Below are 17,480 nucleotides of genomic sequence, written 5' to 3'. Positions count from 1 at the left end.
ATCCCCCAGCTCCTGTGACTTCTTCAGCGAGGAGGCAGACAACCGGGTCCTCAGGGTTTTTCAACCCCCTCTGCAACTCTCTGCGTCAATTGAGAATGGAAACAGGGCTTCCCTGAGCCCCCCCCCCCCCCCCCCCCCCGTGGAACGAGTTGCTCCACCAAAGCCTGGAGGGGAGTTGCTGGCAGCTCTAACAGGGAAGGAAGCCGAAGCTGAATCTCAATGCCGAGAACTATTGCTACAATCAGCTTCAAAGGTATTGCCCCAGGATATAGTTTCTAAACTTGCTGGTGTTGAAGATCAACCTCACCCTTCTCCAGCCATTAGTGGTGTGAATAGACCAGCAACTGTGACAGTCACTAAGGGGTATGGTTTACAGCATTCACACTTCTATGCAAACTACTTTAAAAATGAATACTTCTGACATAGTCTGAGGCTGCCCTGCTTCAGGCGCAAAAGACTGCACAGCAAACCTTAGATTTGGAGACTAAATACTAAAATTCAAGAAATGGGATCTGTAGAAACAGCTTTGGTTAAGGATAATAATTTCCTACATAAAAGATTGGAGTACCTGGAAAACCAGGCTAGAAGACAACCTCAGGTTTCTTAAATTTTCCCAAATTGCCTTTAATTTCCCCTTTGGCTATGGTTAAAAAATATATGATTGATATTCTTGGAATGGATAAGGACTCGCTGCCTCCCCTTACTCGGGCTTATTACATCAGGAGTGGTGGAAGAAAATCCCCCAATAGCAGGGGAAGGAATGGATCTATCTTCTTTCCTTGAAAGTTCATTGGAGATAATTACTCAGAGGTTGACTCTGCTTGTTACTTTTGTGCTGGAGCCTGATAGGAATGCTGTATTAAGGCTTTCCTTGAGACACTTAAGAAAATCTGTTTTGGGGCTCAAAAATGTGTATTTTTCCTGATCTCTCAAGGCCTACACAGATGAGACGGAGGGCCTTTTTGGAACTCCGCCCTAGGGTGGTGGCACTGGGAGCAACTTTTATATTACGTTTTCCTTGTTACTGTAATGCTTGAGGGTAAACAGTTTCAATTTGTAGACCCAAAACGGTTAAAACAATTTCTAGATTCTAGAGCGGAATTGAATGTTGTGTGCCCTTCCTAAATGCAGGCTGGGGTCTGAACCAGAGGTTGCAACCATTAGTCCGTAATTATTGCTATATGTTTTTACTTTAAATTCTAAATTCTTAGATTCAAAATTTCCTAAACTTGTGGACAGAAAGGCTGTTAATGATATTTCTCTTTATTTTTGCCTTTTGTATAAATGCCGATTGCATATTCACGTATTGTGACGATATATTGAAATATATGAATAAAGCAATAATAAAAAAAAAAGAAAAAGTACAGGTACTTCCATTTTGTAATGATTAATACACAAGTACCAGGTACCTGCTAAGCCGTAGCAGCTGTGTCTTTAAAATCTGCAGATTAAATGAATATGCCTGTAAGCACCAGCCAGTACACCTGTTGCAAAAATCTGGTATATGCTTACATAAAGCATTGAGTGATACTGCACCTATGTTATCTAATCCCAAACGTTCAGGACTATAATTTAGCTAGGATGGTATGTCTAACACTAAAAGCTGATGTATTAGGATTAGTACAATCCAGGCTATCCTTTCAATGTCAGAGTTGTTTGCTGGGGCTTAACAGAATTTCAGCCTTAATATTTGACCCTGAACAGCAACCAGTCCAGCTTTTAACATGATGCCATGAGAGGCGATACCAGACAAAAATATTTTAAGTGTCCTGAAACACTGGCTGGAGGATAAAGCAGCTGCAAAAAAGTGCTTTAGTATCCATAATGCATCTTGCTTGATTAGTAACCTTAAGCATTCCTCCCACTGTGAGATTCTGTAGCTACAGCTCAACATTTTACATTGCTCTCTTCTACATTACTCCTTTGTGGTTTAAAGGAAGGCAAGATACTTTGTGTGTGTGTGTGTGTGTGTGGGGGGGGGGGGGGGGGGGGGGGGGGGGGGGGCAAAATAAAATTATAGATATTTGAACACCTAGTAGCTAGACCCTTCCTTGCAGGGGAGCAGGGTTTGTGCTGTACAAGGTCACTGCTGCTGGAAACAAAAATAGCACATTAGTTTTACAGAAACAGAAGACTATGGTATGAGTTTAGTAAAATTTTATTTCTCGTATAACAATCTTCATTAACACACTGGCTATATGAAGGTGTTCTGGCAACATCTGGCTGTGCTGTCACAAGACAGCATATCAAAAGGAAACAAGCTCAGTTTAAAGTAAAAAATGGTCATAAAAAGGCACCCACCCCACCATGCTCATTTTATATTGGAAAGGAGTCCCCACCCATTTAGTGCAAGAGTTAAAAAGTTTGACCTCATCCTCACAAGTGCTGTAGCACCCTTGCAGACTAGATGAGATTATATGTGCAATTAAACACTCAATTTTAAGTAAGCTTTACAAAGAAAAAGTTTGACTAAGTTTAGAAAAATTTAAAAAGGCCAAAGTTGAAGGAAAAAGGATAATGAAGTTAACTCCCATTCAGAAGTTTAGATTTTCTGCATTGTACCAAAAGTGGTAAAAACGTACAAATATGTAAACAAGACAAGGAGGTAGGATTATAAATAAGCTGGAGTGTTCAGTCTAACATGGACTAGACCAACTCAGCATGTTCAGAAAGGAGCTTCCCATGACATACGGGCTGTCATCATGGCTCTTTTCAGCTGCTCATAGGTCACAAACATGACTATGTTCCAGGATCCCAGACGCAGAAATGAGGGCATGAACCTGGAAGGAAAGCATACTGCATCAGTACTTTTCTTTTTTTTTTTTTTTTTAGTTTTTTATTTATATAATTTTCAGAACCATACAAAACAAAATTTAAGACTGTTCTGTCATAACAGGATATCTTAAAGAAAAGTTGCATATTACAGTAATTGGTCCTATCATAACAACCTCCTGTAGATCCCCCCTCCCCTCTCCCCTCCCCCCCCCCCCCCCCCCCCCCCCCCCCCCCCCACTGTCCCTTTAACAGTCCTTAAGTCTCTGTTACTGCGCTGCTGTTGCGGACCAAGTGTTGTACAGTTCCCATATTTTCCTATGTTGGTCTAAGCGCCCTTTACTCATCGCTGTCAGCTTAGACATCAAGTGGATGTAGTTCAGTTTTTCCAGCACCACTGAGATGTCCGGTAGGCCAGGTTTTCTCCAGGATGCCGCCAGCACCAGCCTGCCCGCCACAAACACCTGAGTGGCAAACTGGTGGATGTGTGACGGAATCACTGGTGGTTTAAGGTGAAGTAGACAGTGCTCCGCTTTCAGCTGGTATTGTGCGGTCGTCACTAAATTTACAAAGTCCACTATTTTCATCCAGAATCTAGATGCATATACACAGGACCACCATATATGGTACATATCACCTTCCTCTCCACAGTCCCGCCAGCATTGGGAGGAACCTGTCCCAAACATCCTGGCCAGGCGGCTTGGGGTATAGTACCAACCGTACAACATCTTATGCCCATTTTCTATCATAGCACTAGAGATCGATACCCTAAGCAAGGATTTGAGAGCCCTTCCCCACAGTGCGGGATCATATGTTGTCCCTATTGCCACCTCCCATTTATGTATGTAATATTCTACGGGATCTTCTCGGGCCAACAAAGCCTTATATATTCTTGAGATGCCCCCCCTGTTCCCCCCTTTTGTCATCCCTATCTCTAGCTGTGTCTCGGCTAGCTCCAGCTCCTCCCTTGCTTTATTTTTGATAAAGTGCTGTACTTGATAATAATAAAAGGATTGCAAGGGAGAGAGCCCGTGTATTTGGCATAGTTCCGAGTAGGGTGGGACCGCACCCTCCTCACACATTTGTCCTAACTCACAGAGTCCCCAATCTTCCCATTCCTTATATACTTTATCTGATCTACCCGGCCCAAATTGGGGGGTGAATCTAAGAAATGTATGTTTGAAATATTTACGCTCTGGGAAAAACTGCTTCCTAACCTTGTACCAAGTTGTTAATGGCCACTGCAGGAGAAGGGGACTTCTTTTAATTAATGCCCAGAGTGTGGGGTTAGGTAGCCATGGTATTGCACGAAGTGGGTAGGGCTCCAACCAGCTTTGTTCTACCTCTGTCCAGAGTTTCCCTGTATTCTGAAGCCAGATTGCTAAAATTCGCAAGTGGGCTGCAGTCTGATACATCTGGAATTGGGGAACCCCCATGCCTCCCCGATCTCTAAATTGATACATCATCTCTCGCTTTACCCTAGGTGGTCTCTTCTTCCATATAAATGAGAACACCCTGCCCTGTAAGCCTCTGAAAAAGGTAGCTGGTATTTCGATTGGGAGGGCCGTGAATAGGTACAGCAGCTTCGGGAGCATCATCATCTTGACAGCGTTAATTCTACCCACCCAGGATAGTGTCAATCCCTCCCAACGCTCTAGGTCCCTAAAGAGCTCTCGCACCTTACATGGAAAGTTATATTCAAATACCTCCTCCAGTCGACGTGGTAAACTGACCCCAAGATATTTGACAAACTTATTAGCCCACCTATATGGGAATTGTGTCTTCAATGTTTCCAGGACTGTGTCAGGTAAGTTTATATCAAGTGCTTCGGATTTGGTAAAGTTAATTTTAAAGCCGGACACCGCCCCATATACCTGTATCTCTTCCTCCAAAGCGGGGAATGCAACCAGGGGGTCCTTTAGCAGAAGTAGGACATCGTCTGCAAACAATAAAATTTTCGTCTCAATACCCCCTCCCATAAGACCCCTTATACTCTCATGTGCTCTGATCCTCGATGCCAGGGGTTCCATTACTAGGGCAAACAGAAGTGGCGACAGTGCACACCCCTGTCTGGTGCCTCTCTGCAGGGGAAAGGAGCTAGTTAATGTCCCATTGATCCGCACCGCTGCCCTCGGATTCTCATATATAAGAGACAGCCATTCCACGTATCGTCCCCCACCCCAAACTTCTCAAGCACTGCGAAGAGAAATGACCAGCCGACCCGATCAAAGGCCTTTTCTGCATCTAAGGACAAAATACAAAGGGGAGATGTAAGTATTTGGGCCCCCTGAATAACCTGTAACGCTCTCCTAATGTTGTCAAAGGTCTGGCGCTCGTGTACAAAGCCCGCCTGGTCTTCATGTATAAGCTGTGGGAGGTATTTCTGGAGCCTAGTGGCCATAATTTTGGAAAATATTTTATAGTCTACTCCCAACAAAGAGATAGGCCTGTAGGAGCTACACAGCTGGGGGTCTTTGCCTTGTTTAGGGAGAACCGTGATTGTAGCCAGATTCCATGTAGGTGGGATGCCTGTGGCCCTATCCAAAGAGTTAAACACCCGGAGCAGCAGAGGGACCAATTGTTTTTGAAAAGTTTTATAAAATTTATTTGTGAAGCCATCTGGCCCTGGAGCTTTATGCACAGAGAGCCCATGAATCGTCTGTTCTCTCTCTTCTTGTGTTATGGGTTCCCCCAGTGCCTGATTTGCTATGTCGGGGAGCCGCGGGAGCTCCACGCCCTCCAGATAATTACTAATCTCTTCAGTTGCACAGCTTGTTGTATCACTATATAAGGTCTTATAATATCCACTAAAGGCTGCATCTAGAAACTCGGGTTCTGAGTGCACCACTCCCCCTGCATCCCTTAGGCCCCCTATCAGGGTTCTGCTAGCATGTTGGGCCAGTTTATGGGCTAGTAGTCTGCTAGGTTTGTTACCAAATTCTAAGTGTTGTTGGCGTACCCTCTGTAGTTTTTCTGCCAGATCTGCTAGTTCCAGTTCATGTATCTGAGTTCGGATTTTGTGTGCCTGCCCCCTCAGTTTCAGCGGATTTTGATCTTTTCCTTCCTGCAACAGTGTCTCCGTCTGTAGGAGTTGTTGGCGTAATTCCTTTTCTCTAGCACATCTCTCCTTCCATCTCCTCGCCCGCAGTGCGATCAGATGGCCCCTTATTACTGCTTTAAAGCCCTCCCAAAGCACAGTTGGGGAGACCTCACCATTATCATTGAATAGGATATAATCCTGGATGGCCGATTCTATCTGGGAAATATTAGATGGATCCGCCAATAAAGCATCATCCAAGCGCCACTGCCGTTTTATTTTATTAGGGTCTAACCCCTTGATTGTTAATAGCACCGGAGAGTGGTCCGACCATGTATGAGGTAGTATAGTGTGTTCTCCCACCACCCCTAACAGAGAGGCGTCCCCCATCCATAGGTCTATTCTAGAAGAGGACTGATGCACTGTGGAAAAATATGTATAAGCTCGCTGGGATGGATTGTCCCTTCGCCATAAATCTATAAGTTGCCATCGTGTTATAAACTCGTGGAGGTGTCGCCTGTCTTGTTTAGCGTAGTTCGCATTACGTGTCGTATTATCTAGTAGTGGATGCAAAGTGAGGTTGAAATCACCACCTATCAGGAGAGAACCCTCCAGATGCCGTAGCAGTATCTGATCTAGATCCGTGAGGAAGTCTCCCTGCTTAGTGTTAGGGCAATATATGTTCACCAGTGTGTAAGTTTTCCCCCCCATTGTTAAAACAATTAACAGATATCTCCCATTCTTATCCTTGATAACCTTTTTTACCTCCCAGTTCTTGCCACTACAGAATGCTATCAGGACCCCTTTGCTTTTCGTATTATCTGTATTGGAGGCGAAATATATGAGAGGGTATTTCTTATTAACACATAGATATTCATGTCTGGGCTTTAAATGGGTTTCTTGTATCATCCCTATATCTACCCCAAGCCGCCTCAATTCCCGGAACAGCAGCTGCCGTTTCCTAGGTATATTCAGCCCTCGGACATTGAGTGACATGCATTTAATATCTCCCATTACCCCTTACTATACATCCATCCTCCCTGTTTCAGTGCTTTTACTTTATTCATAACTTGTGTCCTATTTGCTGCTAGAGACATACATGGTTTGCTTCTATTTCTCATTACTCCCCCCTGTTCACCCCCCCCTCCCAACTTTCCCCCATACATTTTAGGCATCCCAAACAATCTCTATGGGTGCCTATTCAGAGAGGAAGGAACAGCTGGCCCTGCCCCGGGGCCCCACAACAAAAACACATCATAACTACCTCTTATCCAAAACTGGAATTCTGCTCAACATTCTCAGCATCCCGCAACAATTTTAAAGATAATAACTTTCCCAAATATAAAGTTTGTGCCTCGTCAGGTGATCTTTGAGGCCGATTGTTGCCGTTGTAGTCTTTTCCGGCCATTTCCCACTCGTTGCCATTTTGGTGGGAAGGAGCGGGAGTTTGGTCTTGCTCCCGAACTGGCCTCTCGCCGTTCACTCTCATCTGCGGACTCCGGGCATATTGCTCTGGCTTCCAAAAGAGACTGAATCTGATGTTTGCCATCTTTATAGAATACCAAGGCGAAGGGGTGCCGCCATCTGTACTGGATCTTCTGCTCTCTAAGATATCTCGTGAATGGCCGCAAATCCCCTCTCCTTCTCAGCGTCGCCGCTGCCAGGTCCTGATATATTTCAACATGGTAGGAATCCCATTTAAAGTCTGAAGTTTGTCGCATCAGTTTCAGTATTTGTTCCTTTAGTTTGTAGCTACTGAAGCAGGCAATGATATCTTTGGGTCTATTATTTCTTACCGGTCCCAGTGCGCCCTCTCCAATTGCACTGCCTCAGGTTCCATATTGGCCCCGTTCTGTGTGAACAGTTCTTGTATTATTTTTTGTACTACTTGCTCACTGTCCTGGTATAGAGGTGTTTCAGGTAGGCCTCGAAATCTCAAATTGTTGCGGCGTCCCCGATTCTCCAAATCTTCCAGTTTATCTTGTAGTATTTGCTGTTCGCTCCGGAGTTCAGTGATATGTTGGTCCATCGAGCCAAGGGCCTCGCTGTGGGCTTCCACTTGGGCCTCCGTGTCCTCTAGCCGCACTCCCAGCTCTCTTATTTCATCGCGCAAGTCTGTGCCCAACTTTGCTACCTCAGCTCGCAGTGCTTTGAGGTCAGCGCTGATGTTTTGCAGGCATAATTGCAGGCTGGGCTGCTCTTCTTCTGTGATTTCTGTTACCGATCGCTGTTCCAGCGTTGGCTCCTGGGGTTTTGCTTTCTCTGTCAGTTCTTTATTTTTCCGTGCGTCGGCCATTTTGTTTTTTATCGGGGTCGCGCCTCCGGCGAATGCAAACCTTGAAAGATCAGCCACAGTTCGGCGAAAATTCATGCGCTTTCGTGGTACGAGTTCCCGCTTTAGTGCTGCCGTCAGTTTTAGCTTTCCAGCTTAGTTTTGGATCGCGAACGCGATCGTTTTTGCCGCGAGGCCACCGGAGCTAGCTTTTCAGGCGTCCATGCTGCCCGGTGACGTCACTTCCTCCCCCTGCATCAGTACTTTTCTAACCAAGGCTGAGTACTCTTGGAAACGAGCACCAGGAAGAATGTTTCCTTAAGTACAATGGCATCAACAAAGATGGAATATAGGTTCTCACCCATCTCTCTGGTTTTCAGGATAATATACATGGAATAGGTTAACATTCAATGAGTGATTTGTGACTAGAACTGGTTTGAAAAATTAGTTTGCTTACACTGGCAACAGCATTTTAAAAATGCTTTAAGAGTGAATAAGGCACTCACTTCCTATCAAGCAGGTAACAGGGTTTAGTGGATTTCAGGTGACTTACCCTTTGTAGAAAGCCAAAGGCCCCTCCTTTCTGAGCATAGTGAGTGCACAATTCAAGGCACTGTTGTACTGGCCAGGGGCAGAGTTCATATATCTTGTCTTCACTACATCAACAGGGGAAGCGATCACAGTTGTGCAGAAGCCAGCACCAAATGCTGATGTGAAATGGCACGGCAGATTGTCTGGGAGGGGGGAAAAAAAAAAAAAAAAAAACATGTTACACAAAACTACAGCAGCCAGCGCGAAGGTGGCTATAGCATAAGAAACCCCTGGGTTGCCGTCCCTAAACTTGGTTGAGGACCATAACCCTCTTGGCTTTTTAAAAAGCAAGCTCTACATTTGATATGGTATATGCAATCTGGAAATGTCCAAACCCTAACAGCCTGGGGGGGGGGGGGGGGGGGGGGGGGGGGTGTCACAGATCAGGAACAGCAGATGCACTATGTGGCCTATTAATTCTGCACATTTACACCATACTTTATGATACCTTCCTTTAAAATCCTCTATGTGGCATAAGTTTGATAGAGAGATTCATATGCTGCAAAACTGCACTGGGCATTTAAATCGGCAGCTTTGTTCCATTCTTATCTCCAAAATATACCATGTCAGAAAAAGCCATAAGGATCCCATGCACAGGATTGACAGCTCTTTTAAGCACCCACCTGTCATAATGTTTGATTTCAGCAGCATCTCTTTTATCAGATCATAGGTGACCAGTTCAGTACAATTTACGATGGCATTGCGAGTAATATTTGGTGCTGTACCTGTTTTTGAGTAGAAAAACAAGCTTAAGTTTTCACAGTAGTACAAATCTAAAATAAAACTAACATATGACCGGGGGGGGGGGGGGGGGGGGGGGGGTGTGTAACTTAGTAAAGCACAATTGCTGCAGTTCTAAAAAGTTAGAAATTGTTCCTTAGGTGTCAAGCCCTCAACAGCTCTTGCCCCTCAGTGATACTTTTGAGTTCAAGGTCTTCCCCTCCCTCTGATACATATGTCCACCTTGCCTTCTTCCCTTGCCATAAAGGCAAAAACCCCCTTTCTTCTGTTCCAGGTATATCCCCACCTCCCCCTCAGGTACACCTTCAAGTTGGTGCCCTATATCCCCATGGCATACTGCCAGGCCTGCTATAACCCCACATCTGCTCCTATAGCACGCCATCCTCACCCTCCATCTCTAAACTCTCCCCACCCCCAAGTTTCACCCCCATCAACATGGTACACTAAGCATGCTCCAGAAACCCTCCCTGCAGCATTCCCTCTTCCCCAATTGCATGATGCTGAACAGCTGTCCATTGGACCACATACTTTGCCATCCTAGGCCTGTGCTCAATTGAGCTATATGGAGGCCATAGCTTCAAATAAGCAGCTGGGTCTAGGACAGCAGAGAATGTGGCTTGATGGGTAGAATGCACTGCTGTCACCTTCTTCTGCCACCTGATCAGTGTAGGGGAGAGTGAAGGGAAATGGTGGTATTGCTGGTACTTTTGCGGAATTCCCAGAGTAATATAACACCCCTATTTGCCACTCATTTTGGGGCCATTCTGCTGAATGCTCTTGCTGTACACCTCAGCACAAGAACAGAGCCAACCTTATGCTCATTAGAAGAATGGCAACACAGCACCAGCTTTAAAACTGATTGCAGCTTATCAATCCACTGTGTAAGTTTAGTTCCTGCCCAAGAACTAGAATCATCTTACATTATATCCTAGATGAAAAGTAACCATTATACTGACCTTTCCACAGGCCTCGGACTCCTTCCTGCTTTGCAATAGTTTTATATGCATCCATAGTCCCTTTGTACCTTCTGCTACTACTGCATGTGTTGGCCTGGGCCTGGAAGCGAACCTTTACCACATCTGTGGGCTGAGCAACAGCTACGGCCATGGCACCTGTTGTGCAGCCAGCAAGAAGTCTGCAACCAATCCCAGCATCTGACAAAAAAATATGGGTCTGGGCTTAGAAGGCCTCTAATAAGAATTCGTTAAGCATGACCTGGCATTTTCTACTTTAGACACTTGAGTAAAAGTCTTAAGCTGAAGCAATGATTGCAAGTACAGTGACTAACTGTACTATATAGTATCGCCATATATCCATTACTACAGGCTGAGGTACCAGAATAGCTCTTGTATTTATTCTGTTTTAAATACAGACTAGGTGCATAGCTACGGCACATTTATTCTTAATCACTTCTCAGAGGCCAGGCTACCAGTCAAAGGAAAACCTCAACCAAAGGCTACAAATCCTTACATATTAAAGGTGCTCATTTTCAAAAGCACAGACTTGTCTATGTGCTTTGAAAATGAGCCTCTCAAGACAGATCTCTGAGGCAGACTTAAAATCATAAAACTGTGTACAAATTTTAGTATCACTTCACAATATCAAAAGCTAAAATCTATGAATACAACACTGCTTAGCCTAGAATGGGTGCCAGAGCCAGTGGTGGGAGGCAGGGATAATGCTGGGCAGACTTATACGATCTGTGCCAGAGCTGGTGGTGGGAGACAGAGCTGGTGGTTGGGAGGCGGGGCTAGTGCTGGGCAGACTTATACGGTCTGTGCCAGAGCCGGTGGTGGGAGGCAGGGATAGTGCTGGGCAGACTTATACGGTCTGTGCCCTGAAGAGGACAGTACAAAAAAAAAGTAGCACATATGAATTTATCTTCTTGGGCAGACTGGATGGACCGTGCAGGTCTTTTTCTGCCGACATCTACTATGTTACTGTGTTCCTTCAAAGTTTTAAGGAGTAAGAAGAGGGGTAGATTTTTTATTTTATTTTTTCTTCTATAAAGAGTTACAGGGTGCCCTGGGTTAGCAAAAGAAAAAAATACTAGAGAATGCTTGCAGTACTCACGTTCTGATCCTTTTGTATAGAACTGCTTAACAGAGTCATACAGCCCAATACGGACAGAAGCAAAGCTCATCTGACGCTGCAGGCCAGCCACCAGCCCATTGTACAAACTCCTTGGGCCTTCTGTCTTCACCATGGTGGCAATGGTGCCAAAGACCCCTTTGTACTGTACGGCCTTCACATTGCAGTGTGACTTGGTCTCTCCTTGGATCTGTACAGGAGAGAAGTGGGGGTGAAGAGGCTTTACAGTGACTTTGGGCAGAGCCCAACTCACTAAAACCAGCTATGAAAGTGCCGAGTCCTGGACTGATCCAAAAGGTCCTTCCTTGGAGGGAAACTGCACACCAGGCCCTTTATCATTAAAAAAGAAATTGTATACAAGAACTATGAGTTTGTATTTCTCTTGAGAAAAAGCAAGCACAAAGTTGGATCTAGTCTAGAGAAGAGTTGCTTGTATTTTGTATGTGAAAGTTTCTAGAAACAGTCTCAGGTGTTGTGGGGCAAGAAGAGAAGAGAACATAATTTATTCAGTCAAGTGTCTAGCTTTAGGCTTTTACAAGACCAAAATAAGTACTCAGCCACCATTATAAAAGCAAGAGAAGGGATAAAGATTAACAAGTTCTATAAACCTGGTTTTGTTGATCCCAACCACTAGTTATTTAACATCCCCATCTTTTCACCAGTGCAGATGGCTTGTTAGTAAGCCATTAAAATGTTCTAGTATGGCCCCCTCAGTTACTGCACTATAATTAAGCCACAAATTTAAAGACTAAAGAAAGCCAGCTTTTCCAGCAGAGCACTTGTCTACTTATCCCTTGCAGCACAGTTGTCCCAGTACAACATTCAGTTAAACAAATAAAAAAAAATAAGATCTACTTTAGCATTTGGGCTTTGTGCCTATCATGCAACAGGTACTGGCTTAAATCCTGGTTAAGGTTCCAGTACTTACTATAAAAAATGGAAGTGTAAACTATGCAAGATTCAGACCACGAATAAGTGTTCACCTAGAGAAATTCTGCAGGAACAGTGACAGTCTATGCAGGTTAAGTAACTGAGTGCAACAGCAGTTCAGGAAAGTGTTTTACCTGTAATCTGACTTTAGCAGTATCCAGCGGGAAGGTGAACAGATCAGCTATGCAAGCTGCTGTCCCAGCCCCTACGAATTTCACAGCTGCAGTTGGAGGGACATCGGTGGGCTTAAATCCAACCATTTTCAACACTTCCAATTGGTTCTTAAAGGTAACCTTGGCAGAGGTATGGTTGATGTAATGACAAGACAAATGAACTCTACCAGAGTCTAAAGAGATAATAAAAATGAACAGTTTTTTTAATCACTTGCTAGAACAAATGTAATAATGATGTGCATATGTTACAGGATTATGTAGTATATTCTTACACCCAGGCCTTATTGTCCACCTTAGTTTTATATTAAAATGTGGTTTTGGCTTTAAATATTACCAGCCTCAGGTACCATGGTCTTGGCAACAGCCATTATGAGTTACTATGCTTAGAGCTCAGAGGAAGAAAGCACTCAGAGTTCAAAGTGATCTTGTCTAGAAAGGGCACAACAGCTTTCATGTAGCCTGTGACAGAGTAGTAGCAACTCCCAAAGATGTAAAGCCCTGGGATTAAGAAGAAAGGGGAGACCAAACTGACAAAGCATTAGCTAGGAGCAGCTCTACTATTCAGGTTTGTTTTTTCTTCAAAGGGTGCAGAGAGAATGCAAGATGACGACTTGAGAGCAAATTACCTCCCCCAGGCATAAACATGCCTTTTGTTACTATCTGGATTTATTCTGTAGAAGACCACTGAATGCTTTAAGATGTGTACAGTTTCCATGCACCAGCCTGATTACTATGAGTTTCCAAGCACCCCCAGGTTGCATATACAAAGTTGTCTTATGAATACCAGAAGGAAGCTCTAGCACCGGCTTTGGGCTTTACTCCTCAAAAGGATGCAGGAAAAGATTGGGAATAAGGCCCTTCCCCACTAAGAAAGCCTTTTGAAGTGGCAAGCTGTACCCTCCCCAGTAAGTAGCAGTTTAGTTATGATACCTTGATAAGCTGAGATTTAAATTGTGACACACACACAGTAACAGCATAGACCATGGAATGGCATACAGGGAAGTCTAAACTAGCCCCACTCCTGGTCCCACGGTTACATAAGCCGTGAACAGATTGCCCATTCCTGGAAAGGTCACTCATCACCAATCTTACCCAATCTGGAAGACTTTACTCTGCTCCTACTGTTTCTAAGCCTAGCCTTAATGATGCAGAAAGTCACCTTACCATCCCTCCTCCCAATCAAAAAAATGCAAGAATCAGTTCAGTGGTATTAGACTTATGCTTCTACAGAAGATGCTATAAAACTCTTTAGGTGTTATGTATGATTTCTCAGCATGTCTTCACCTTTGTCCAATACTACCAAGAGCAGGCAGTTGATATACATTTGCAACATCCACCCTTCAGGTACTGGTGTGTTTTTGAGAGTAAGTTCCAGAAAAGTCTAAACCAGACACCTCCATTTTATCTGGTCCACCATATAGAGGCTGAGGTTTAGAGATACTGAAAAGCATTACCAAATATAATATGCTTTGTATTTAAGTCTTGAGATTTTAAGGGTGCAGGCTAGAATTAGGAATACCACTCTTCCTGCCTAGGAAATCTCGTATTTTAAAGCTCAAAAAATGTATTCAAAGATCACAGTAATTAACAACAACAGTAGATAATAAAGGCCTGTTCAGTGTGTGTAGTTAAAATAAACTAGTTGTGACCGCTCCTTCATACAGTTAACCACCCCCACCTCGCCTTATCTAAGGCAAAAAAAAAAAAAAAAAAAAAAAGAAGCCACCATCTCTTGCCAAAAGGCAGAGCCCCCAACAGAAAACCAAATGCTGGATTTGTTAGGTATCCAGTCAATATTTAAGATGTCGCTTTAAAAATGTGATAGAATAGGCAGCTAGGTAGACATACCACAACTCTTGACACAACTGGATTTGAGAAGCTGAGTTCAACTGGTTTCACCAAGGGTTTTGCCACACATCCTGCACACTTATCTTAGATTAGTATAGACTATGAAAATCTATAAATACTATCACACAATATGCAAAAGCACAAGCCCTATTACAAGCTATAGTTTACACGTTTTAGCAGCGGCAATCCCCCCATTAAGCCTTTAACTAAGACATTTAGTTAATATATACTTAGTTCATATGTATTGACAGCAGGGATAGGCACAAGTGATAAGTGCTAGGATCGTTACCTTAAGTGCTCCAGGAGAATCGGGGCTCGATGATCAGGCGTCCCTAAAAGTGTCTCGCCCATCAAATTTACTAGTGGCAACTAAAAGCCAATGGCCTTGGTTTTCCATAGAAAAACGTTTGGAAACGAGAGACCGAATAATCATAATACTTATCCTGCAAAAGAAAAGGAAGATGACGTTACATCTATCAAAGTCAACATGGTCCATGCAATAGAAGGGAGGTGGCTCTCATACTTTGAGCACAGAGATCAGATTCATCTGCATTTATCTACAGCTAACTCTGAGCAATCTGGGGAAGGTACAAAAGCCCCCCTCCCCTCCCAGGATCCGAATTACTAAAGCGTTTAGTGTCCAGTTCAAGTTTACAGGAAATGCGCTTTATTAACCCTTTAGTGTTCAATGTTCCCATCAATCTGTTCCCATATGGCTTACTACAGGAACACTAGACACTAAAGGGTTAAAATTTTTTTAATAGAATTGTGTTAAAGGAGTCAAAATAAAACATGGAAAAGAATAAGATGATACATTTTTTATTGGACATAATACATTTCTTGATTAGCTTTCAAAAGTTGGCCTTCAGTAGATGACAGTATATATAAGTGAAACATCAAAGCATTTCAGTGACAGTCTAACAGGATGAGTGAGGGTGGATAGGTGAGAGACAGGAAGAGTCGGGGTGGATGACAGCCAGGGAGATATGCATGGAGACAGGAGGGTGACAAAGCAGTACAATTTTATGGTTTACAATGGGTTAGAAAACCCAGATCTTTGTTTAAGTCCTGTCTTGTAGGTGTCAAAATATTTAATCATTCTGACTTCAAAGGTCTTACGTTCCTGTATTGTTTTAAAGTTCCCTTTTAGGATTCTTACCATGAAATCACTGGTACAGTGTTCTGGTTTTGTCACAGACGTGACATCTTTATTGGTACTAGGAGTGGCCTAGTGGTTAGTGGAATGGACTTTGGTCCTGGGAAACTTGAGTTCGATTCCCACTGCAGCTTCTTGTGACTCTGGGCAAGTCACTTAACCCTCTATTGGCCCACGTACAAATAAGTACCTGCATACAATATGCAAGCCGGAAAGCGCGGGCTACATATGTAACCAAAAAATAAATAAAAGTTTTTCATATGTTGTCTATGTAATTTAAATCTCTTCTTTAGCATCTGACTTGTTTCTCCAATGTAGCAGCCTTGGCTGCATTTTTTTTTTTTACACTGATATATACCACATTGGAAGATGAGCACGTGAAAGATTCCTTCCAAAGCTAAATCAAGAAACGTATTAAGTTATGTCCATTATAAAAGGTATCATTTTCTTTTCTCTGTTTTATTTTATTTCCATGGCGTGGACCAACACATCATCCCATCAGCTTCACGTGCTCCTCGTGCCGCAAGAAGTCACCCTTTCCTTTCCCCACACACATCCCCCGTGGTTGTGAGCCTAAAGGGCCTCTTACACCCCCCCCCATTCCCCCCCTCCCCCAGGGGTATATTCTACTCCTGAAATCCCCTTATTTCGGCCCCACTTCTGAGAAACCGGGGATAACTTTTAGCTAAATTTACATACAGTTAAAAATTCATCATCATTTTATGTTTCGATTCATATACTGTCAAATAACACATCTAGACGGCATAAAAATTATTAAAACTGAAGGGGGATAAGAAGAGGAGACACAAGGGGTGACCTCATTTTAACTAATATCGACAAAGTTTTACAGAGAAATAAAACGGGATATAGAAATAATTAAAAAACAACAACCCTAAAGTATAACTGTTTAAAATGAAAAATAAAACCGCACAATAGGAGGGCAGGAAGCGTAAGAAGCACATAAAGGCGGTATATGTGGAGTTAACAAAAACACCATATGAAGCTGCGAGATAAGCGCATCTGTTTTGGGCAAAAGAACAAGAAAAAAAAAAAAAAAAAAAAAAAAAAAAAAGAGCCAAGAACCGCACTTACCTGAATATTAAAAGAAGAGAGAGAAAAAGCTGTAGAGGAGACAGACGACCAGGAGCTCAGCAGGATTCAGAGAACGAAAGACACCACGATAGAAACGAAATAATAACGAACTTCAGATGCCGAGAAAATAAGAAGAACAGACTTCGGCGGTTCCCCCTTTATATAGGCCGAGCAGAGGGATGGGCGGGGTCACCATTTCTGTGGGGAAGGTCAAAACCGGCTGCAGCCGGCAATGGGCCCCCCCCCTCCGGGTGGGGAGGGGGGAAGAGAGCGCGAAGCGAGAAAGTCCCCCCCCCCCACGCGAGGACAGGTGGCTGCTGCTGCGCGCGCGCCGATATCACCTCAGCAGCAGTTTCACAAAGAAGAGGACGAACGAACAAGGTTAGCAACTGTTTAGACGCTCCCTTTATATATTGGGCTAACGTTAAAAATAGTTAGTGGAAAAGGAAGGGTATAATGTTTTTCTTTATTTCTGTGCAGAACTTTCGAATTGTTTCTCCTCATTCAGTAACCTCTCCGCTCTCTTAAGTTTCCGTGTATTTGTTTCGCAAAAACCTGCTTTATTAATATATGTGTGGACACTGGGTAGCGCCTCAGGCGCGGGGAACAGACAGACACCTCCAGCACCCGCGCCTTAACGCTCCCACTCGCGGGTGCTTCACTATTAATACTATAATTCAGATAGGTTCTGATTTTTTAAATGAAGGGGAACTTAAGTTTCTAGTTTGACGCTTCCGGCCCGGCCAGTTAATGGCTACAGAGCAGATGGGGGCAGCG

General features: G+C 43.7%; 1 protein-coding gene across 1 annotated transcript; it reads right to left on the bottom strand.

Annotated features, from left to right (window-relative positions):
• Positions 1–2,140: 2,140 nt before the first annotated feature.
• LOC115468363 (mitochondrial uncoupling protein 2-like) lies at positions 2,141–16,850 on the bottom strand. Its single transcript, XM_030200010.1, has 8 exons — positions 16,704–16,850; positions 14,745–14,898; positions 12,569–12,780; positions 11,487–11,694; positions 10,370–10,567; positions 9,296–9,397; positions 8,635–8,815; positions 2,141–2,780 (listed from the first exon to the last, which is right to left on the bottom strand). Exons 3-8 carry the CDS (start codon positions 12,692–12,694, stop codon positions 2,666–2,668), a joined length of 930 nt encoding a protein of 309 aa, XP_030055870.1. The 5' UTR covers positions 12,695–12,780; positions 14,745–14,898; positions 16,704–16,850; the 3' UTR covers positions 2,141–2,665.
• Positions 16,851–17,480: the final 630 nt, after the last annotated feature.

Source organism: Microcaecilia unicolor, chromosome 4, assembly GCF_901765095.1.
Source record: "Microcaecilia unicolor chromosome 4, aMicUni1.1, whole genome shotgun sequence".
In the NCBI taxonomy this organism is placed as follows: Eukaryota; Metazoa; Chordata; class Amphibia; order Gymnophiona; family Siphonopidae; genus Microcaecilia; species Microcaecilia unicolor.
The sequence above is the reverse complement of the archived record's forward strand: the minus strand, read 5'-3'. Positions and strand labels throughout refer to the sequence as shown.